This window comes from Lissotriton vulgaris, chromosome 5 (genome assembly GCF_964263255.1).
Source record: "Lissotriton vulgaris chromosome 5, aLisVul1.2, whole genome shotgun sequence".
Taxonomy (NCBI): Eukaryota; Metazoa; Chordata; class Amphibia; order Caudata; family Salamandridae; genus Lissotriton; species Lissotriton vulgaris.
Window position 1 is genome coordinate 404,157,728 of NC_141693.1, and position 23,229 is coordinate 404,180,956.

Sequence of the window (23,229 nt, forward strand, 5' to 3'; positions counted from 1 at the left end):
CGCCTGTCCAGAAGGCCGAGGGGAACCAGGGGAGGAGCCCCAAGTCCCGGCGACCCCACAGGGAACCCCATAGGGCTTTGCGGCGAAGCAGGAGCGCCATGGGTTGAGGAGGGGAACCCCGAAGGGCCACACCTCGGCTACACATCACCCACTCCTGAAGCCGCACCTTGCGGCGCCGGAGATGGATCCACCGTCGACTCCACAGCCGGCCCCGCGCAAGGCGAGGGGGCCACGGAAGTCTCAGGGGGAGGGTGGGATGGAGGGAGGCCTGCAGAGCCGCAGCGTAGGCCTCCATCTGAGCCCTGGGCGTCCCTGAGCCGGGGAACGGCGGATAGGAGGCAGACGTCCGAGGACGCATGTCCCGAGAGGATCTTGTGCCCCCGCCAAAAGAGGGCCAGGCCCCAGAGATAAACTGGTAGAATTACCCACCGGCAAGCGACTTACAGGGGGCTGCGGAGGGCGGGAGGGGGCTTTGCGCAGCCGAAAATTGCGAGTCATGGACCCCTCCAGGGACAGACGCGGGGAAGAGGCCGACCGAGACAGGCGGGCCGACAGCAACTTCATCCAACGCTCCCGCCGGGATTTGGGCTTGAGCTCCTGGCATGCGTCACAGTCCGTGGAGTCGTGGTGTTCGCCCAAACACCACATGCAGATGGGATGGGGTCTGTCGCTGACATCGGACACGCACACTGATCGCAAGTTTTAAAGCCGAAAGGCATTGTACACAGTTCTCCAAGAAAAAACGAGGGAAGGCCTGAAAATTATGCATTAGCAGAGTAAACCAGATCCGTGCGGCACGCGGAAAAGAAGAAAAACTGATGTCAGCGCGCCGGGGCGGGCTTATGTGACCTCGCTGACGTCATGCCTGTAGACGACGTCGGGGGATGAGTCTCGTGGTGCCACCCCAGGCGCACAGAGATGCTGTGGCAAAAAAAGAGTTTTCAGGATCCAGTCTCACGACTGGGGATAATTCTACGTTAAGGAATCTGACTCTAGTAGTCTCTATCGGATTCAAATTTTTCATTTGATTCTTAACTTAACTTAAACGGCTAATGCAAGGGAAATGTTATAACAGCACTGCAATGATTTATATGTATAAGATGCAAAGAATAAAGATCAGGAATGGTATTATTGTAAAAAACTGCATATAAAAGAACTGCAGTATGAACAAGGTATGTTTTGTGAACACTAGATTTCCATGTGGAAAACTGCCCTGAAGAAGCTTTAGAAAACGTTTATCTGAGAAATTGCATACCTCATATGAGTAGCGACACTGGCAAAGGGCAAGACACAATGTCCCTTATTTGCTAGTAGCTAAGTACAGCAACTAGGAATTAACAGATCCTTCCCTAGTTAATATCACACCGAAAGATGTTGAGCTTTGAGCCCCTCAAGTCCTTCCTTTCAATCTCCTCAATCACCAACACTGCACATTTTCAGCCAGCTCTACTTCCCAGTATTAGGAAAACTGTGGATGCCATTGATTATGGCCTACTGGGCTGGATGGTAATCCAGTGCCCCAAATAAACTCTCCTTGATTTTAGTACCATAATAGAGTGGGGACTAAACTCCATCAGACCACTCACATACTGACATGAGACAATTCCACTATCTGAAGGGCCCATATGCAAGGCCTGGGCTGAGAGCAACAGATTAACATTTATTAAGCACCCTTGAAGTTATGGAAACATTACTTTATAGGTATGAAGCTCAAAAAATAGCTCTCTGGAATCAGAAAGGCTAAAAACAAAAGTAAGAGGATAATGAACAGGATAGTGAACCTTTATCTGTGGATATGGAACCACGGCGGAGATTACTGATGGATGACTTTGACTGGAGGAAAAGTCAAGTGAGAAAACAGTGGGAGATACTTAAATACTTCCTTTGTCTGTGCTACTCCCCTCCCCCCAAGTGAGAAGCAGCGTAATTGTGACAGAGAGGGGCTGGGAATGAGTTACAATGGGATATAATCATTTATAGATTGATGCCTGCAGGTCCACGTCAAGCGAAAGGGTGTAGGCCCTGCTAAAGCATCACAATTAAATGTTCTAATGACTGAAACAGCCAAACTAGTCCAACATCTAAAGGACCAAGGGAGAGGGACCAATGACTCAGAGGAAAGGGTGCTAAATACCGAAGCTAACAGGAAAGCCATATTCCCATGGGTAACGGTGTCTGATTCTGGCATTTAAGACATATGTACCCTCAGGAGTGGATTTGAAGAGGCACCACTTAAGGGGCCGCTGCTTGCCTATATAGATGACTGGAAAGCAAAAGATAACCGAGGGGTAGAGAAACAAGACGGTAGTGACACTAAAGGAAATAAAACGATGCAATAGCAATAATCAGTTAGATGTCCTCCTGGAACACAGTGAGGCTATGGTCTTGACAATTCACCCTCCACTACACTGTCCAACCTCCCAAGTAAACTACTTGATCCAGAAGGTAATGCTGCTAATAATATGTATCGTCAACAGAACATTAGAGAAATGGTCAGCAATCCCTCTGCAGATGTAGGAGGCTAACACAAGTACAAGTAAGTAGTGCTAGTCAGAGACAATCTCCCCCACTTCCGCCCGGACAAGATATAGAACTAGTTTCACCTGGATCAGGAGTCGAATCAATTATAACAGGAGGGGTCAATGTAGGTATGAACCAAAAGAACTCTCCTAATGGAGGAAGAAGAGAAAGGCAGAAGAGGAACAAGACCAGTGCAAAGTCTAAATACCTAATGAATACCTAATGAGTAAAGGCAGGAAAGCACAAGTGGGTCTGGTCAATAGAAGCAATCTAGCAGGGTACATCTCGTACTTAGGAAGTTGCTGAGACATTGCCCTTGTATAGACCTGTCCCTAAAACCTGAGAAGGGGCAGATGAGCTGGTTGGGTGTGTGAGAGAGAGGGCAGGTCCCACTAGAGAGACATACAGTATAAAGGCAGAGTTAACTAAACTGTGGCTTTCACAATCTTTTATTGTACCAGGTTTCCTGATGCTCCTTGCTCCTTGCTGTGAGGACTATAAACCATCACAATAGCCACAGACTCCATGGTGCTATTTTCTGCAGATGCACTCTTCCGATCCCACCACTTTCCTGGTGATCATGCTATGTGGGTGAGTGCGTTATTATGGTCTGCCATGGGATAAGGGATTTGGGGGCAGGGCGACTGCACCGGAGGTCAGTCCTAACAGAGAACAGAGCAGCAACTAGAGAAATGCTAGCCGTTTTCGTTGGTCATCTCTGTGCATGGGATCCAGAAACAGATTGAGGGCCCTAAATCATTCGTCCTTTTCTTTCTCTAGAGGAGAGGTCTATCCTGGTCACTGGAAGCTGCAGGCATAAAAATGACATCTGCTTAAAACTGGATCTTGATCTTAATGAACAGTGAATAATCAATAAAAAAAAAGCGCATAAATGAATAATTTCTGGTGGGCTGAAATACCATGAATGACTTCCATTTTAACACCTGATATCCTCAGTTTAAAAAGTAATTGAAAAGAATTGAGTAAGGCCTTAAATTCCTAGTGTGGATATTTAAAGTTACAATCTTTATATTTGTCTTGCTTTGCACAGTCATCTTTGTTTGTAATTTAGAAACAACCAAAAACCATGGTGATTTCACTGCAGTAGAGCATATTTAGTGCCCTTACATTATAACTGTTATACTTCATTTTACGTACCAGGTTTTAAATAATTTCTTGAGAGTAGATTTGTTATGGAACTGTTTTATGTACAGTGCAATGCTGCCTTAGAATCACCAACAAACATTTGCTAATGAGTGCGAGTAAAAACAAAAAAAAAATGAGGAAAATTGTGTTCACTAAAAGCTGCAAGTAACAGAGGACCAAGGGCCAAAAACAGCGACTCTGGAGATTAGAAAACAGGGTAAAGGTATCCAATATTACTAGAAAAAAGGTGTATAGTGTAAACTCTGGTAATACCAGTAAAGCAGTCATCCTGGAGAACAGAGCTTGCATCTACTTTTCAAAAAAACTAATATTGATAAGGGGTCACAAGGGCTAATGGATTTGAAATTAGTTAATCTTGAAAACATCTGTTAAATAACAGGACTTTTATCGTCAAGTGTGCTATCAAAAACAGGAAGATTCACTGAAAGCAACAGTACAGAGAATGGGAACAGATAATTTCGAACATTCCCACCTGGATCTATAACCAAATATTTTTTTTGCTTATATGTTTACTTTGTTCTACATAATTTAAAAAAAGAAGAAGCTTCTTCCCCATTGATTGTGGAGGCCAACTTCTGGATTAAAGCTGGAGGTTTGTAGGTTCTTGCACTTACCTCTAAATGAGTCCATTAAAACACTTTAAGAAACGGAAAGCAGCCAAAAACATCAAGGATGGTTTGCAAGACCATCTAACCAGCCCTTGGTGGAAAATATGAGGTAGGCACTGCAGTGGCATGCTGTTCCTCACTCCGCGGGGAAATAGCAAAATTCAAAACTGCCCTTGCCATGAATCAATATTCTTTACCATCAATAACAATATTCCTGCTGAAGATGTAATGTTCCTGAAGATTCCTTACTTTATCGACTTCTGCCAGGCATCAGCCTGGATCCAGAAACCTTCTGATCAACATAGTGAGGTGGTGCCAGGCGTATAAAATAGTTACTTTTGGTAATGCTATATCTGGTAGAGACACAGTCTAGCCGCAGATTCCTTAACGTTGAATTCTCCCCAGGAGCCAGTCTTGATCTGGAAAATTTTCAGCAGTACCTCTGCGCGCCAGGGGACGGCATTGAAAGGCTCCGCAGCGACTTCGTCTCCGGACATGACGTCAGTGGAGCCATGTAAGTCCACCAGGCGAGCAGACGTCAGTTTCTTCTGTGAAACCTTCCGTGCCACAACGCGAAGCCACCACAGAAACTGGTTGTGGAAAATCTTTTAAACATTAATAAAGTAGAAACATCAAATGGTATATTAATACCAGACATGGATTTTAACCCCTTTAACGCGGCACAAATTCAGCCGCGGTGCTGGCGTTCTATTAGGTGGGCGGGGCCGCGTCGGCCAACGGACATGCGCAGCACTACCAAGGTAATGCTTGCGACGGCCGTTGGCCCACGTGCGCAGCTAAGGGGTTAAAGAAAACCCCCAAATAAAATCAACAAACACAGGGCTACATGAAACTCTACGCCCTGGAGAATAACCCCAATATGAGGGAAAAGACTATGCACTCTATAAAACATTCGGCAATGGTAATAAATGGAATGGCAATTGCCAGACAGAACCTACAACACCAGGTTGTGTTAAAAATCACACTATTATGTGATATATTCACCGTACCAATGTAAAGGCATGAAGAGATCAAGAAGACTTTCATAGAAAGAAAAAGCAATGAATACTACTCGCTGGTGTGCCATCAAAAGGAAAAGAGAAAACACACCACTACCAACCACACACATTTTGAAATGGATGTTTATACAAAATCTAAACAAAGGCAAAGTGGCCAAGTCAATCGATTTGTTTAGTCCAAACACAGATTAAGATAGTGATCACTGGTATATAAACCCAGCACTGAAAGGGTATAACCCTTACGCCAAAGGTAATTCACAGAGAGGGGAGGATGGGCAGGGCGTTAAGGAATCTACGGCTATAGTGTGTCTCTACCAGATATAGCGTTACCAAACGTAAGTAACTTTTACATCCGATAGAGACATCTAGCCACAGATTCCTTAACTTTAAATTAAATACCATAGCCATACCCCACTGGAGGAGGGTCTGTAAACAAAACCTACAAAAGGTTTCATAGGGAACTAGCCGGTCAAAACTAAACACTGACCAAATGTATGTAGGAATAGCAAAACAAGAGCTAGACTCTTAACAGAATCCATAATCACTGTCACAGAACACATAAACAAAAAACAACCTTACAGGTCCGAAAGGATCGACCATAGAAGGAAAAAGGGTTAACAACCCCTGAAGTAGTGCTTAATTTGTGTAAAAAAAACAACAAAAAAAAGAAGTGCAGGTGCTGAGAATTTTGCCAAGGAGGCCACAGCTCACTTCTTCCTCCGGTGAGCCCCACTTTCAACACTCTCACTACCTCAGTCTCGATCTTCTAACCTTGATCTGTTGTCTTTGCTCTAAGAGTCTATCCTCTCACCTCTCTAATTGTTTTCTAACATCTTTGTCACACCTGGTGTGTTACCTTATTCCCCGTATTTCTGATTTGCCCTCTATTCATTCTACCCCTGCCATTTTTCCACTTCATTTTTATCCATGCTCTGCTCTCTCTCCCCTCGATCTTGGCTCTTTACTATTACTCTTCTAGCAGTGATTAGCTGTGTCTTCGTTTTATCATTTGTCTGCTTTTTTTCCTCTGTCCTGTCCTCTACATCCTTTCATTCTATCTTCTCTCTTCTTAATGCTCTCTTCTTCACACCATGGCTGTTTTCTCTTTGTATCTGATTTGCTCTCCTTTCCTTCTACTTAGCTCCGTCTTATCTCTCTCCTCTCCTGTTGTTTCTTTCTCCTCTTTACTCCTGCTCTCTCTCATCTATAACACTGCTGCTGCCTGTGACCCCTGTTGTCAGCCTGTACATGTCCCTGCTATTTTGAGCTCTGCGTTTTCCTGTTGTCTTTCCTAAAGAAGAGGAAGATGACGTGTTTCACTTTCTTCCCTACACCAAGTGCAAAAACAAAATGTACAACAAATGAAAATGCTTGTTTTGCATATATTAATCAGTGTAGTATAACTGGGTTATTTGCAGAACAGGTAGAGCTGCTCGAGCACAGCAGGTGATGTCACTACTAGTGCTGCCGTTAATTAGTAGGTCCAAGGATGGCGACGGCATCAGCATCCACTGCTCAGCTTGCTGTGACCCTGCATGCTACAGCACAGGCATTGTCCCCAGCCGTAATGCTGCCAATGCCGGTAAGTATGGCTGTGGTGCCTACTGGACTCACGCACGCTCAGCAATTACCATGCTGGGGTGCAATGCACAGATTCTACAGGTGACACCATGGCGCACAAAAGTTGTGTTGGGCCACAGCCGCATCGAGCACGTTGAGGATAGCAGCAATGCATGGCTGCAGGATATGATACTCTGGCTACACAGCAAGTTTAAAGTGCACATTTACTTTTGTTTATTCTTCCTCAAGAGCCCTCACTCCCAAGTTCCAAATGCGCTCTCACAGCTTCCTTGCCTCTACTCCGTCATGAGCCAGCCCCCAGCTACAATTATCCGATGGGAGACTTAGGCTCAGGCAGTGGCAGGGTGCAGCAGACTCCGGGAATATAATGCAATGACTTCTTGGATTTGTGATCGGCGTGATGATATCATCACTAACGTGATGAAACACAATCATGCCTGCCTGGACAAGCGTATGCTGGCCGGTCTATGAACATTTACCAGCCAGTCACCATGCAATGTATGTTATTCTTTTTATTTTGAATTTGGACAATTAATATTAAGACCACCACCTGCAGGGTCAGAAATTGTAGCCCCGGCCCTGTGAAAGAAGTGCCGGTGCTGAGCACCTGAAAGCACCTTCTCAAATTAAGCACTGCCCTGAAGAACCATCAGTTAGATGACAAACATTAACCCCTTGTCCCCTAAAGGGGTAAGAAAACTTGACGACTTAAAAGAGTCAATCCATGATAAAAGTCACATAGTCTGCATTGTTCATGACAATAAGGAATCAGAATAAAATACTGTCCTGATAAAATCTCAATACCGGACTTTCAGAACTCATTCCCCCCCTCTCCCCCCCCCCCTCCCCCCAGGGAAAAAATTAACTTCAACATCTCCTTGGTATAAATCGTTTAGTTTGGACAAAATGAAAAATCATATTCATTGTATGCACCATTGTATAACATCTTGCCACAAAGATTCATATACAGACATGAATATATATACAAAGGTAAATGTGACATCAGACACTCCAATTGACTCGTAATTCACAGGAGTTCCCTTGTCAATAACTACTGCCAATACACAAGTATGTATAAAGCTTGCCTCCGTACAGACTTCAATGTCCTAGTCCAACAGACTTAACACAATTTTGAAGCTCTGAAATATAATAGTCATGTATATTCTGCATACCTAAGACAAACTAGAACTTAGAAACCAGTTCCAAAAGCGAACTAATATTGAAAAAGGGTAACGTGAAGGAAGACCATCTTTAAATTGTCCTGCCAAATGAAAAGGTTCAAGAGATGAAGGTCGAGGATGGATCGCAGACTGCTATCCTTCTTGCAAACCAAGAAGTAAAGGGAAAGGAATCGTGTGCCCATTTCATCCAGATGCTCCACTTTATGGCTCTACTGTTTAGGAGAGAAGAACTCTAAAACTGAGGTACGTGCCAGAGAGCAACTCCTGGTGGAAGGAACGTGGTCCGAAGGGGAGGACAAGAAGAGTATGGCACAGCCCTTACAACATTAGCTGAATAATCTGTTGTGATTGCGCCCAATTGGCAGAAAAAAGGGAGAACCCCCCGCACTAGAAGATGGTGACTTTAGGGGGGGACTCAGAGAGATTTTGAGGCAGCAGAACCAACAAAATATGGTGTGGACTGAATCTTCTGCTGTTGTTGATGAGCTGCCCCTAGATCAATACCACCACCAAAAGAAGCAGTACATTTTTCAGAGTGCTTGTATTGGCTAAGGTGGTCTCCTCTGCCAGGACTGTTTACTTGAAATGTGCGTTTCCTTGAAATGTCAGAACTGTTCATGAAACTGCACTGCTAAGGAGGCAAGGCCCAGTTCCAGTGATGAGTCTGCAACAGCTTGCCATCAAAAGACATGTTCAAAGTTTAACAACAATACCGTCAAAATGTTGGTAAACTCTTTCCTGGCAAGGTGCTGAGCCAAGAGCTCATCATCAAAACAGGCCTTAACTTTCGCTTCTGCTTTTCAGGTTACTGCTGCTGAATTTGAGGGAGGAGCTATAAATGGCTCTAAGAGCAGTGCCAATGTTGGGGTACAGGCGGCGATGAACGCACAGGAAACCGCACTTTAGTGACAGCTTACGTTTTTGTAGGCATCCAAGACGGAGCCTGTGAGGGTATGGAGCAGAGTGGGGTCAAGGTCAGAGCTGTGAGAATGCAAAGCAGCACAATTGGGTTACTTTGGGGAGTGGCCCAGAGGGAAATAGACCCACCTTGAAGAGATCCAGCATAGCTAGCCAGAAGGTATCAACCTGTACAGCGTTGGCCAATGGGAGTCTGAACTCCGGCTTCATTATTCTGGATCTGAAAATAGGCTCCGAAAATGAGGAAAAGTATGGCTTTGGGGAATGCCAAGACCCCAAATTCTTTGCACGGTGCTCTTTGTGGAAAGATATTTGGGACATTCTTCTCTGTCAGAAGGAGCAAATGCATGTGTACCCTTGTGGGTCTTGGCCAAAAATAAGCCTTTTTTCTGCTCCCTAATAGCTTTCAGGTGCATTAAAGAATAGGAGTCGCAAGCAGAGGGTTCATGACACTAAATGCAGATGTATGTGGGTTTGATAAGAACATCATGTAGCATGGTCACCAGGTTTAGACCCTGAAATCTTTTCAGACATTTGAATAGTGACTGTCAGAGGTATTTTGCTAGAGAGTTATCGAGACCAGCTCCCAGCCTGCATTGCTGAGATGCAGAAAAACAGGCACTGTCATGGGTGTGCTGACTGGCACCTTATATACTTTGATGACAGTACACCTTCGACTGGTGGAGTTGCAGCTGAAGCCACATTGCACCACATGGCGATACTAGAGAGCTAATGCTGGGAAAAATATTTCAAGATCCAGTTTGGCGCTAGGCGATATTCATGAGGAAAGGAATCTGCGTGAAGCAATCATTCACTTATGCTACAACCAAACTTTGGAACTCTACATTTGTAGCTGAGGACTTCTCAAAACATATATTGCAGGAGGAGGTACCTTTTGGCAGACTGAACTCAATCTTGTACTCATAAGGCCTCTCGCTAGCCATGCAAGCAGCTAAATTAATCAAGTTGGATTTGTGAAGCACTTCCTACACTCTTTGTCTTGGTGTACATTATTGATTTACACTGCACTGATTTAACATATTTGAAAAATGACCGTCTTTTCTGCTTGAAGAGTATCATGCTTTTCATTAATTGGAGGCAAGGAGCAAAAGCTCCTTTCCCAGCGTCTTCCAGTCTGAAATTCTTCAATATTAGCCATAACTCCTGCTCTTCCCCAGGTCATGACACTGATTGTGCCTCCTCCATGGGCATGATCCCACTAGCACCGAGGTGATCATACTAGGTGTTCTACGACTGCCTGCAGTTATCACCATGTGCGAAAGAATGGAGTGCAAATCTGCACTGTAGCTCATAAATCCAAGTATGCTTTAATTTGTATTGTTGATTGTAAATGTATGTTCTTAACACAATTTGCTAATATTCTTCTCACTTTAACAAGATTCAGCTTTCATTTTATTGATTTGATAATTATTTCACTTGTAGTGGCAGATGACAGAAACCACACTTTGGCCATCTCATTTTGTAAAAGAAGTCCAAAAATCACAAGACTACTAATGTAGTATTGCCGCTATTTTTACTACCACGGGAAAAAGCAGAAACACTGCAGATTACAATCTCAGGTCCATTGTAACCCTCTGGCACCTACCTAGAAGAGTTGCAAATTCATTGGATTTTACTTCCATGTTCTGCTCTGCTGATTATAAATTCTGCAACAACTATTCAAAGTCAGATGCAAGAATTGATGATTTATCTAGCAGAGCCTGAGTCGGCTACAGCTACAGCTCACTGTCAATGCCCGCTCACTACAGGATATCTCTAGGAGCACTAAACAAAACTAACTGCTCACAGGAAATTTCTACCAACATCCGAAAACTTCGCTATGAGCTTGCGCTGCTAAAAGGCACTTCCTCCTTATTAGAGGTTTCCATTTTTATCTTGCCTTGGCTCACCAATTAGTCAAATCTTAGATGTCAGACTTTAGTGTCTGTAGTGAGTTCGGTCAAAGATTTTGAAATAGCTGCCATATCATCCAAAAGCTTAAAGGCTCTGGTAGAAATGTACTATATATGCTACCCTAACGTGATACAGTTACACTTGGATCTTCCATCCTTTTAAAGAATATTCACCAAATATAAAAAGGGAACATGATCATTATTTTGAAGTTTTTTCGACATGTACGTCCAGGCAGTGCAGATGGCACAAAAAGAGCATAAAGACATTTGTTTATAGATAAATATCGATAAAAGGGTTAAACGCTCAAGGCAAGTGATTACAACATTTACTACAGATTCTAGAGAAAGTGACAGGCTTTTCTACTTACTGGTTGCTTCTTTTCCATCCCGGCAAACCCATTTCTTTAATAACATGAAACTTTGTGCAGTAAGGGAATTTGGATTTTCTACTCGAATCTGGTTGATTTCATCCACAGAAAAATTCAGTTCCCTTGCCAATTCTGTAAAACAGTCAATCAGAACATGCAAGATTACACAGATGTAATAGTTGAGGATCTACATATTATTCGGAGAGGCAAATAGATAATCATTCAATTGGCTTGGGTAGGAGAGGCAAAAAATTGTGCTGTGTAGAGTAGTTAAGTATGTATTTAAATCACAAAAAAATGTGTTAGTAATGAAATGAAAAGAAAATTATATTTATATAGCGCATAAACTACCCTGAGGCCTTGCAGCGCTGATGGCTAGAATCGGAGAAGCAACAGAGCAGGCGCTAGCAGATGGTTCCGAACAGATGAGTTTTTAAAAGCTTTCTAAACGGCAACAGATTGCTATTCTTTCTGAGGGTGAGGAGAAGGGAATTACAGATTTTTGCAGCATTGAAAGAGAACAAGCGGCCACCCCAACGAGCCTTGTTTATCTTATTGGAGGTGGCCAGGTGTAATGAGCTGGAACGCAAAGCTCTGTGGGGGAGATAGGGAGTGACTAGAGGATGTATTATAGCTGGACCAGTCCTCCATATAGCTTTCTGAGTCAAACACATGGCTTTAAACTGTATCCTGGCTGCAATAGGGAGCCAATGCAGTTTCTTCAGGGCAGGTTTGGCAGACCGCCAGCGTGGTATTTGATAGAGCAGTCGGGCTGCGCAATTCTGGGTGACCTGAAGCTTGTTAATTGCAGCCTGGGGGGCCTCCAGATAGAGAGCATTACCATAGTCCAGGCGAGAGAGTATCAAGGCCTGGACCATGATTCTCCTCGCCTGAAACGGAAGCAAAGGGAGAATCTTCCGGAGCATTCTCATCAGACCATAACAGGTGGATGAGGTTTTGGTGGAGTGAAAAGTAAAATCAATGGAACTGTCCAACCAAATTCCCAGGCTCTTTATCTGTGTCTTGGGGGAGCGGTCCCAGACAGGTTGGCCATAGGGGGGCGAGAATGTTGGGCGATGGATTGCCTAGCAACATAATTTCTGTTTTTCCCCATTTAGTCTAAGGCAGGAGAGTTTCATCCATCTGGCTACTGCCTCTAAACAGGGACCCAGAGTGCTAGACGACCCTTCAGCTTGGTTTAATGAAACCACAAGTTGGGTGTCGTCTGCATAGGTGACAATTCTAATGCCAAATGGATGGACTAACTCTGCCAGAGGCCTCATATAAACATTGAAAAGTGTGGGCTCAGGGCAGAGCCCTGAGGAACCCCACAGCTAAGTGGATGCTTGGTGGAAATAGCCTCTCCCTCAAAGACCTGAAAGAAGCGCTCATCAAGGAAGAAGACAAGCCATGTTAGTGCTGCGCCCGACACTCCCATGCCACTAAGTCGGTGTACTAAAATGGCATGGTTAACCGTGTCGAAAGCAGCACTGAGATCTAACAGAATAATGGCTGCCTTCCCTCCCCGGTCCAGCAAACTCCTTGTTTCCTCTGTCACTGCCAACAGGGCTGTCTCAGTCCCATGTTGGGGACGGAAACCCATCAGAGAAGTACACAAAAGGTTGTTAGACTCTAAATACTCAACTAAGATGTTATTGATGTGCTTCTCAGCCAATTTGCTCATCCAGGACAAAAGGGAGATAGGGCGATAGTTGGATAAATTGCATTGATCCAGATTGGGTTTCTTTAGAAGGGCCATTGCACATTTCCATGATGTAGGGACTACGCCCGAGGCAATCGAGGTGTTGAGGACATCAAGGATAGCTGGACGAATCGAGTCAATGACTGAAGTAAGATATTGTGGAGGTGCTGGGTCCATAGGGGAGCCTGAAGAGACTTTGGGAATTATTTTGTCCAGAGAGACGGTATCTAGGGGGGTGAATTGTTCCAGCATGCAGATGGCCGGGATACTAGGGCTAGCTATTGCAGCTGCATGTAGCTCAGAATTATCGGAGGCAAAGGAGGCATAAATAGTTTGAATCTTCTGGTAGAAGAATGTTGTTAAGTTACTGCAGCGTGCAAGTGCTCCTTCTGATGGTACTGATTCTTGGGGGAAGTCATCAACGATTTTGCTATATGAAAGATTTCCTTTGGTGAGTTGGCAGCTGTATTAATTTTTGTTTCGTAGAAGAGAGCTTGTGCAGCCTTGATTTCGGTTTTGTATAGCCTAATTGCTGTTCTATATTCTGCCTTCCTACACTGGGAGCGGTCTTGTCTCCAGTTCCTCTCTAGCCTGCGACAAGATTGTTTTAAGTCCCTCAGTTTGGGTGTGAACCATGGGGCTACTTTGTGCCTCTTTATGCAATGCATGGATTCCTTAGGAAGGATGAAGTCAAGGGAATTTTGGATCCAGTTGTTAAAATTACTACTGGCCGTGTTGGGATTAGAGACCTTCAAGGGTTTAAGGTCAGCAAGAACAGATTCCCATAGAATGGAGGAGAGTTTGGACCACTTTCTGCCCCACTGTTTGTTAGGTTCTTGGACAGATAAAGACCTCCCAGTTACCCAGGTCAAAGGTATTAAGTAGTGGTCTGTCCAGGGAAGGGGCAAGGGCGTTTCAGTGGTCAGGGTTTCAATGTTACTAAACACATGATCTAAGAGATGAGCTTTATTATGTGTTGGAGAAAACCCTTTTTGTACCAAGTCAATCGCTTGAAGGCTCAGCCGAAGATTATTGGCTGAGAGAACAAGAGAGTTATCTAAGTGTAGATTTAAGTCGCCCAGCACAGTGAAGTTGGCCGAAGTAAGCGCTGAAGTAGCAACTAGGTCAGCAAGGTTCGAAATAAACTGACCTAAAGCTCCTGGTGGTCGATAAATTAAAAGACCTGAGAGGGTATTTATCGGGGAGAATTCTAGTGAAAAGGACATACTTTCACAGTCTAGGAGTGTGGTAGAAATAATACGACACTTATATAGATCTTTGTAAATAATGGCTAGATCGCCCCCTCTACCGATAGTACGATTGGCTCTCTTTATTGTGTAGCCTTGGGGGACTGCCCACACAATGGCCGGGTCAGCTTCCAATTGGAGCCAAGTCTCCGTTAGGAAAAGTACGTCTGGCTTAAGTTCTTCTATTAATATTCTATTAAAATGATCTACAGTTAAGAAGGAACATCTTCCATAGACTGCCATTAGAGTGTCTGCCGTTAGTGCTGGGTGACAACTTCCAATTGCAGTGTGTGCAGTGGGTCGTAGCGTCAGTGAGGCGCATAGAATGTAAGCATTTCGGATTGACAGGAGGTCTTAACTCACATAAGCGTGAGGAGTCGTAGGTGTATAAGCTCCCGGCCCCAGGACCAGGGTTTATGGCCCCTGGACCCGGCTGGGCGCGGACTGGCGCAGTAGAGCTGATAGCCCTTAGTTTGTGTTATACAGTATTTCCAGATATTAGCTGAAAATGCATGAAGTACTGTCTCACCTCAGTGATTTGAATTAGTTATCCAACCTGTAAATCCTTTTACATTTGTCAGTTTTTATTACGCTATGCCCACAAGAGAGTAACATGCTACTTTAGGAAGTCTAATAAGTTTAAAGGGTAAGGCAAATCTACCTTTCACAGAATGAGGACATATGTGATGACTGAAATTAATATATGTACAAAATACTGCAGAAATAAACTCCTTGTACAGAATCCACCATGTGTTTTAAAATGTTCTGTTTAAGGAAAGAAATTAAGCTCAGTTAGAGAAAGCGAGTCTGGGTGTTCACTATGTTAATATCAGGCAGAATTCTATCAATTGGAGAGAGGCCACTGAATAAATGGAAGGCTAATGGGGTCATAGTCCATGTCTCTAGTGTGGGTTTGGGAAGGGACTTGCTTTGCCAAACACATCACAAAGAAAGACTCATTATAGAAAGGTTTTTCTTTTCCATTCAATCATCCATGAGCTGTAATAACACTATCTTCTTATCCATCAGGGCTGCTCCAATTTAGGAAAGAGATGAAAACTCGCTTCCTTAGAACACCACATCCCAATCCATCAACTTTCCACCACCCATTTTCCTCTCCTGTTACTTGCTACTTTATGCTTGTCTTTGACCAAGTACAGCACTCCACTGCCTTTCACCTAGGTTCACACAATTCAAATACCATGAACGTAATACATACATACAAGTTTTATATTCAAGGTGGGTTTATTGGGCAGTTCCTTCAGCAGGGGCAAGGCTTTCAAGTACACAGGGTTGAGGCCCTTGCAGCATATTTGGTTGAACTTCATACATTCCTCCGCTGAGGGCCAGTGTAGTCATTTTCAAGGCAAGAGTGAGGTGTTCCAGTATCTTGAGAATAATGCACTCTAGTTTTGAAGTATATCGTTTTTAAAACTCCTTTGCTTGGACACTGTTACAATTGACTAAAGGGATAGGAAACACGCTCTTAAGGGTCACACTAAATGTTTCTATTAATGTAAATTAACTCTGCACCGGGAGGCACCACTAATATCAAATACAGGAGGTTTGTAGACAAACACCTCAAATCTTTAACAAGACAGATTCTAAAAAAGGCCACTTAATTAAACAGTATGAAAAATATGTTTTATAATTTAATCCATAGAGAGAGAGATTAAGGGCTTCATGACATATTCATGCTAGGGAGCAGATCCCAATAAATAGTGCAGATGAGCTCTCCTTTGACTTCCCTGCTTTCACAACTTCAAGTGAGTCCTGCACCATTAAAGATAATAATAGGAAATTTCCTGGGCCTTGAAGGTTCTGCATTTGGTCCACAGGGAAACTCTGTGGATATTTGAATCATGGGAAGTTCACTGTTCAAAGAGTGGTAGTGCTCTGTGAAAAAAGGATTTGTCCATCTTCTTAAGCAGATAATGCCAGGCCAAACGTTCCTAACCAGAAGGCAAGTCAAAAATATTTGCCTTATATCCCTTTCCTGTAACGGTGGAAGTAGGTTATGTTAGAAACAGCCAGGGATTGGTTTTGGGGTGCCTATGAAGGGAAAGCTGTCCTGTTTTCTTTAAACAGCCATGCTGGAATCACTAGTGCTCGGATCAAGCCTTGAGAAGTGAGAGCACATAATAAAGCCTATTTAACAGTTGATGGAAATACAAGGAGATTTATCCTGATCTCAATTTGAAATACTTGCCTGCAAGTTGATTTGCCGCTCTGCCTAAAAGGACCTGGTCTCAAGTCTGCTGCAGGCTGTCTCTGGAAAAAGAGTCCTGGCATATCTGAATCTCTAGTATGCGGCTATTTGCATGCTTCGGGTGTGCCAGTCTTATTTCGATCCTAGAAGTGCCTAAAAGTGGTCAAGTACATAGTAGTTGCAGTCCAGCATATCAATCAATCAATAAATCAATCAGCAGAATTTGTAAAGCGCGCTACTCACCCGCTAGGGTCTCAAGGCGCTGGGAAGAGGGGGAGACGCTACTGCTCGAACAGCCAGGTCTTGAGTTGCTTCCTGAAGGAGAGATGGTCCTGGGTCAGCCGAAGGTGGGTGGGGAGGGAGTTCCATGTCTTGGCCGCCAGGTAGTCGAAGGATCTTCCTCCGGCGGTGGTTCTGCGGATTCGTGGGATGGAGGCGAGGGCGAGGCTGGCGGATCAAAGCTGGCGGGTGGGTGTGTAGAATGTGAGGCGGCTGTTGAGTTATTTGGGGCTCGTGTCGTGGAGAGCCTTGTGTGCGTGGGTGAGGAGCCTGAATGTGATCCTCTTGCTGACGGGGAGCCAGTGCAGGTTTCTCAGATGGGCAGAGATGTGGTTGTGGCGGGGGATGTCCAGGATGAGTCATGCAGAAGCGTTCTGTATGCGCTGGAGTCTTTTCTTGAGTTTGGCTGTGGTTCCCGCGTAGAGGGTGTTCCTGTAGTCCAGTCGGCTGGTGAAGAGGGCCTGGGTGACCGTCTTCCTGGTTTCGGTGAGGATCCACTGGAAGATCTTACTGAGCATGCGCAGGGTGTTGAAACAGGATGACGAGACGGCGTTGACTTGTTTGGTCATGGTGAGCGAGGAGTCCAGGATGAAGCCCAGGTTGCGTGCATGGTCCGTTGGCTTGGGGGAGGAGCCCAGTGCCGGGGGCCACCAGGAGTCGTCCCAGGCAGAGGGGGAAGGTCCCAGGATGAGGACTTCCGTCTTGTCTGAGTTCAGTTTCAGACGGCTGAGCTTCATCCATTCCGCGACGTCTTTCATTCCTTCCTGGAGGCTGGTTCTGGCGGTGGTGGGGTCGTTGGTGAGGGAGAGTATCAGCTGGGTTTCGTCAGCGTAGGAGATGATGTTGAGGTTGAGTTGGCGTGCGATGGTTGCAAGGGGGCTCATGTAGACGTTCAAGAGGGTGGGGCTGAGCGAGGATCCTTGCGGAACGCCGCAGATGACTTCGGTGGCAGCGGAACGGGGGGAGGCGGACTCTCTGGGTTCTTCCGGCGAGGAACGAGATGATCCACTCCAAGGCCGTTCCTTGGATTCCAGTGTTGCTGAGGCGCTGTACTAGGGTGCGGTGGCATACGGTGTTGAAGACTGCAGAGAGGTCTAGGAGGATGAGGGCAGCTGTTTCCCCTTTGTTGAGCAGGGACCTGATGTCGTCGGTAGCTGCGATGAGGGCGGTCTCGTGCTGTGGTTTGCTCGGAAGCCGGACTGCGAGGGGTCAAAAGATCCGTTTGTCTCGAGGAAGGCGGAGAGTTGTTTGTTGACGGTCTTCTCGATGACTTTGGCAGGAAAAGGCAGGAGCGAGATGGGGCGGAAGTTCTTGAGGTCCGTGGGGTCCGCGGTGGGTTTCTTCAGGAGGGCGCTGAGCTCGGCATGCTTCCAGCTCTCCGGGAAGGTGGCGGATGCGAAGGAGCAGTTAATGATGTCCCGGAGATGGGGTCCGATGATGGTGTCTGCTTTGTTGAAGATGTGGTGTGGACAGGGGTCGGTCGGGGAGCCGGAGTGGGTGGTGTTCATCAAGCGGGTGGTGTCTTCGGTGCTGACCGGGGTCCAAGTGCAGAGGGTGGTGGTGGGGGGCGCTGGTTCGGTGGTTGGGTGCGTGGACTGTGCGCTGTTGTGTATGTCGGCGATCTTGCGGTGAAAGAACGAGGCGAGTGAGTCACAGAGGTCTTGCGAGGGTGTGATGTTGTTGTTGTTTCCGGCGCTGGGGTTGGAGAGCTCTTTAACGATGCTGAAGAGTTCCTTGCTGTAGTGGGTGTTGTTGTCCAGTCGTTCTTTGAATGTTGTCCTCTTTGTGGCGCGGATCAGCTGGTGGTGTTTGCGGGTGGCGTCCTTGAGGGCTGACATGTTTTCTGGTGTCTGGTCATGGCGCCATTCTTTCTCGAGGGTGCGGCAGGTTTTCTTGGAGTTTATGAGGTCGTTGGTGAACCACTAGGCCCTCTTGCTGCCGGGTCTGCTGGGAGGGTTCTTCAAGGGTGCGAGGTCATCAGCACAGTTGGTGAGCCACTGAGTGAGGTTGCGGGCTGCTTCGTTGGGGTCCTTCGTGTTGGTGGGAGGGTGAGCTGGTCGGTGGTGATCTTGCTCCAGCTTCTGCGGGGAACCTGTTGCGGGTGGTGGTGGGTCGTGGTTCTCTCGAAGTTGAAGTGGACGCAGCTGTGGTCTGTCCAGTGTAGTCCGGTGGCGTGGCTGAAGGAGATGTGCTTGCTGGAGGAGAAGATGGGGTCTAGCATGTGGCCGGCGCAGTGAGTGGGGATGTTCAACAGTTGCTTGAGTCCGAGGATGGCACGGTTGTCCAGTAGGGCTGCGGTGTTGCTGTGATTGTTGTTCTCCAGGTGGAAGTTGAGGTCCCCTAGGAGGATGTAGTCTGAGGAGGTTAGGGCGCGCTGGCTGATGAAGTCTGTGATGGCTTCGCTGAATTGGGTGCGTGGTCCCGGGGGTCTGTAGATGAGACTACCCCGGAGGGTGGTCTTGGGGTCAGTGTGTATCTGGAAGTAAAGGTGCTCGGCGGTGGTGAGGGTGTTGTCGGAGTTGGTTGTGATGCGGATGGTGTTTCTGTGAACGATGGCGTTGCCTCCTCCGGTTTGGTTGATGCGGTCCCTCCCGGTGATCTTGGAGCCATCCGGGATGGCTATGGCAATGTCGGGGGCTGAGGAGGCGTTCATCTATGTTTCTGTGAGGAAGGCGACGTCTGGTGAGGTTGTGTCGAGGAGGTTCCAGAGTTCGATGGCGTGTCTGTGGACGGAGCGGGTGTTGAGCAGGATGCACTTGAGATAATTGTTGCTGGTGTCTGGCTTGGCGGGTGCGGTGCAGGTTTGGAGGCAGGAGAATTTGCAGGTTTGGCAGGTGAAGGGTCCGTGGCTGCATTTCGGGATAGCTCGGTAGTAGGCGGGGTCTCGGGCGGCGTTGAGTGCGTGGATGGTGGCGGCGTCGTAGGTCCGTCGGGTGGGCTGGCATCGTCGAGGGCCAGGGGTCCTGGCGCTGGGCACGGTCCAGGCGAGGACGGGCGCAGATGGGCTTGCATCCACATTGCCAGCCTGACATCAAGATATGGAAGGATTCTGAAACGAATGCTATAGTTTAATCATGAACCCACAGGGCAGTGAGTAAGCAGGCATGTTTTGTAGGAACCGATCATGGACAACGGCAGGAAACCATGAAGGGACTATTGCTGCTATCCCTGCATCACATTCAGCACTATTTTTAGTAAAAATGGTAAAAACAGAAACGGTGCAGAAACTCATCCCAGGTCCATTGTAACCCTCTGGCACCTATTTAGAAAAGGCACAACTTCACTGGATTGACGTTTCATGTTCTGCTCTGATTATTTTAATTTCTGCTGTGAAACCTTGTAGAGTCTGAGTCAGATACAGCTGTCGGTCAATGCCTGCTAGCGACAAGACGTCTCTAGTAGCACTGAAATAAAAAAAGAACTGGTCACAGGAAAGTTGAACGCACATCTGAAAACATCACTTTGGGCTTGGGTGGCAAAAAGGTACTCCTTCCTCAGTGGAGGTTTCTATTTTCATCTTGCCTGGTTGACCAATCCCTCAAATCTTACCTATCAGACTTCTGAGTCTCCCAATTGTAATCAACCCTTGTGGTTCAATCCACTGTAGAGTAAGATCAAAGTAAAGCACAAGTTACGTACCTTAGGTAACGATATATCTGTAAGAGACATTAGTTTAATAATAGATGATTATTATGAACAGAAGCAAGTGAATCAGTTGTTGTTGAATAGTTCTTCCTATCTGCAAGAGCAGCTTCTGATTACTTTAGCAATGAGTTTCTGCTTTGGCACAATCAAAAAACTTTCTAAATGGGAAGTAGGCCCTCAGTTAAAGTTCCTTTTAAGCACGTTTTGTATGAATAGTTTTTTAAGGATGCCTCGATTGCCATCCAACATGGGATCCGAAGCTAGAATCCAATTTTAAATGGTGACTGTGGGAAAATAAATTCTGAGTGCAGGTGCAAGCAAACAAGGAGATCTTAAAGAGACACGTTAGTGATAGATTCCTTACCTTAGAATTACCCCCAGGCGTCAGACTGGATCCGGAAAGTTTTCGTCAGCAGTACCCCTGTGCGTCAGAAGGTGACGTCGCAAAGCTCTGCGTACGCTGTAGGCGTCATGATCGCCGGGATGACGTTGCGGCACCAACTTAGATGCCACCCACGGGCGATGACGTCAGTTCTGTACACGACTTTCTGCGCCAGGAACGCAGAGTCATGCAAGATACTGACCACTGGTGCATTGAAACTAGGGCCCTGAAAGGGATGACCTTAACCCTAGAAATCGGTTCGCAGAACGGGGAGGATGGGTGAGGCGGTAAGGAATCTATCACTAACTAATGTCTCTTACAGATATATCGTTACCGAAGGTAAGTAACTTGTGCATCTGGAAGAGACACGTTAGTGATAGATTCATTACCTTAGAATAGATACCCCAGCAATACCAACCCCAGTCCTGGGTCTGCAAACCAAGATCACACCAGAAAGTCACAGAGAACAGAACAGCCAATGAAGCAGTCTCTCCGGACTTGGCTGTCAAGACAATAATGCTTAGTAAAAGTGTGCAGTGAGGCCCACGTGGCTGCCTGACAGATGTTTTCCAGGGGGACACCCAGTCCCAATGCAGTAGTAGCTGCTGTCCCCGTGGTAGAATGGGCGCGTAGCCCCACCGGAGGCTCCTTTTTAGCTGGAGAATAACAGGTTTTTATACACAAGACGAACCAGCGAGAGATAGTCCTCTTGTGTACAGCCCGGTCTTTCTTGGCGCCTACGTAGCCAACAAAGAGCTGGTCATCCACCGGAACTGTTATGTGCTATTCAGCTAAAAAGAGAGCACCCTTTTTGGGTCCAGATGGTGGAGCCTCTCTTCCTCTCTGGAAGGGTACGGAGGCTGGAAGAAAGTGGGCAGAGTGATAGTTTGCCCGATGTGTAATGCAGTAACCACCTTTAGCAAGAAGGAAGGACGAGTGAGGAGCACAACCCTGTCCGGATAAACAGACAGAAAAAGAGGTTTACAGGAAAGAGCCTGGAGCTCACTCACGCGCCTAGCGGAGGTGATGGCAACCAGGAAAGCAGTCTTTAAAGTCAGTAAACGAAGAGGACAGTTGTGAAGCAGCTCAAAAGGAGTGCACCTCAAATAAGTAAGAACTAGGTTCAAGTCCCACTGAGGCATTATAAACGAATAGGAGGGAAAAGGTGAGTAATGCCTTTGAGAAATTTACTTACGACAGGGGACTTGAAAAGAGAGGGCTGGTCAGGGCGCCTGAGAAAGGACGAAATTGCTGAAAGGTAGCCCTTAATAGTGGTGCCCAGAGCAGACCCCTGCCTGGCCAAAGACCGAAGGAACAAAAGGACTTCTGATAGACGGGCAGAAATGGGATCAACAGCCTTTGCTGTGCACCATGCCACAAATTTGTTCCACCTGAGGGTATACCGATTTAGTGGAGGGACGCCTGGCTGCCAAAATGATATCACAGTCTTCAGGAGGCAAGTCAAATGGAATCAACTGTCACCGCTCAATCTCCATGCAAGGAGGTGGAGGCTGGACAGGTTCGGGTGGAGGACTGTCCCCTGCTGCTGCGACAAAAGATCCCCCGAAGAGGCAGTCGGATCAGGGATCTATGCTCATACTCAGTAGCTCGGGATAAAAAACTCTTCAAGCCCAGTCCGGTGCCACAAGAATGACTTGGGCCCCGGTCGCGCCTGGTTTTCTTCAGCACTCTGGGTAGAAGTGGTGTAGGTGGAAAGGTGTACAATAGACCGCAACTCCACTCGTGACAAAAAGTGTCCCGAGCGAGTGCCGCTTCGGAAATTCCAAAGCGTAGAACTGCTAACATTACGCGTTCTCTTCGGTGGCTAATAGATCTAACCAATTGATGTAGTAAAGGTTTGGCCGACTGCCATCTGGGGATTTTAAACGCCAGTCTGGCAGACTGGTTTTGAATAATCTGTAGCCTAGACAGCAAGGATTTAGAGAGTCCGAGGTACAAAGAATTAGAAAAATCCAGACGGGACAGCACCAATGCTATTAAAACTTGTAGTAGAGCTGCAGGGGTCAGTAGGTGGGCGGCTTTCCGAATCCTGTGCAGTTGGAACATGCAGGAAGATGTTACAGCGCTCACCTGAGCCTTGAGAGTGAGCTCCGAGTCAATTATGACGCCGAGACTCTTTACACAGCTGGCAGGGGAAGGGGATGAACCAAGCTCAGAAGGCCAAAATTGCGGGCCCCAATGGTAAGCACTTCTCCCAGGAAGGAGGAGCTCAGTTTTCCCAGGGTTGAGCTTTAGCTGATTTTGGTTCATCCGCTGCTGGATGTGCAACATGACAACCTTGAAGTTGGTGATGGCGTCAGGGGAGGAAAGGGGAAAAATAATTTGTAAATCGTCCGCATAATTAAATACGGTGACATCCCAGCTGCCTAGGGAGTGGATAAGAGGCTGAAGGTACAAATTAAAAAGGAGAGGGGAAAGGGAAGAACCCTGAGGAACCCCAGAGGATGAAGGTGTAGTGGTGGCGCTAAA

General features: G+C 46.3%; 1 protein-coding gene across 11 annotated transcripts in view; it reads right to left on the reverse strand.

Moving 5' to 3' along the window:
* The window catches only part of ANK3 (ankyrin 3), a 2,005,091-nt gene that overhangs the window by 102,873 nt on the left and 1,878,989 nt on the right, over positions 1 to 23,229 (reverse strand). For all 11 annotated transcript variants that reach the window (XM_086921764.1, XM_086921763.1, XM_086921757.1 and 8 more), the window contains one exon: positions 11,276 to 11,407. In XM_086921764.1, coding sequence (XP_086777890.1) covers positions 11,276 to 11,407 — 132 coding nt within the window. The remainder of the gene's footprint in view (positions 1 to 11,275; positions 11,408 to 23,229) is intronic.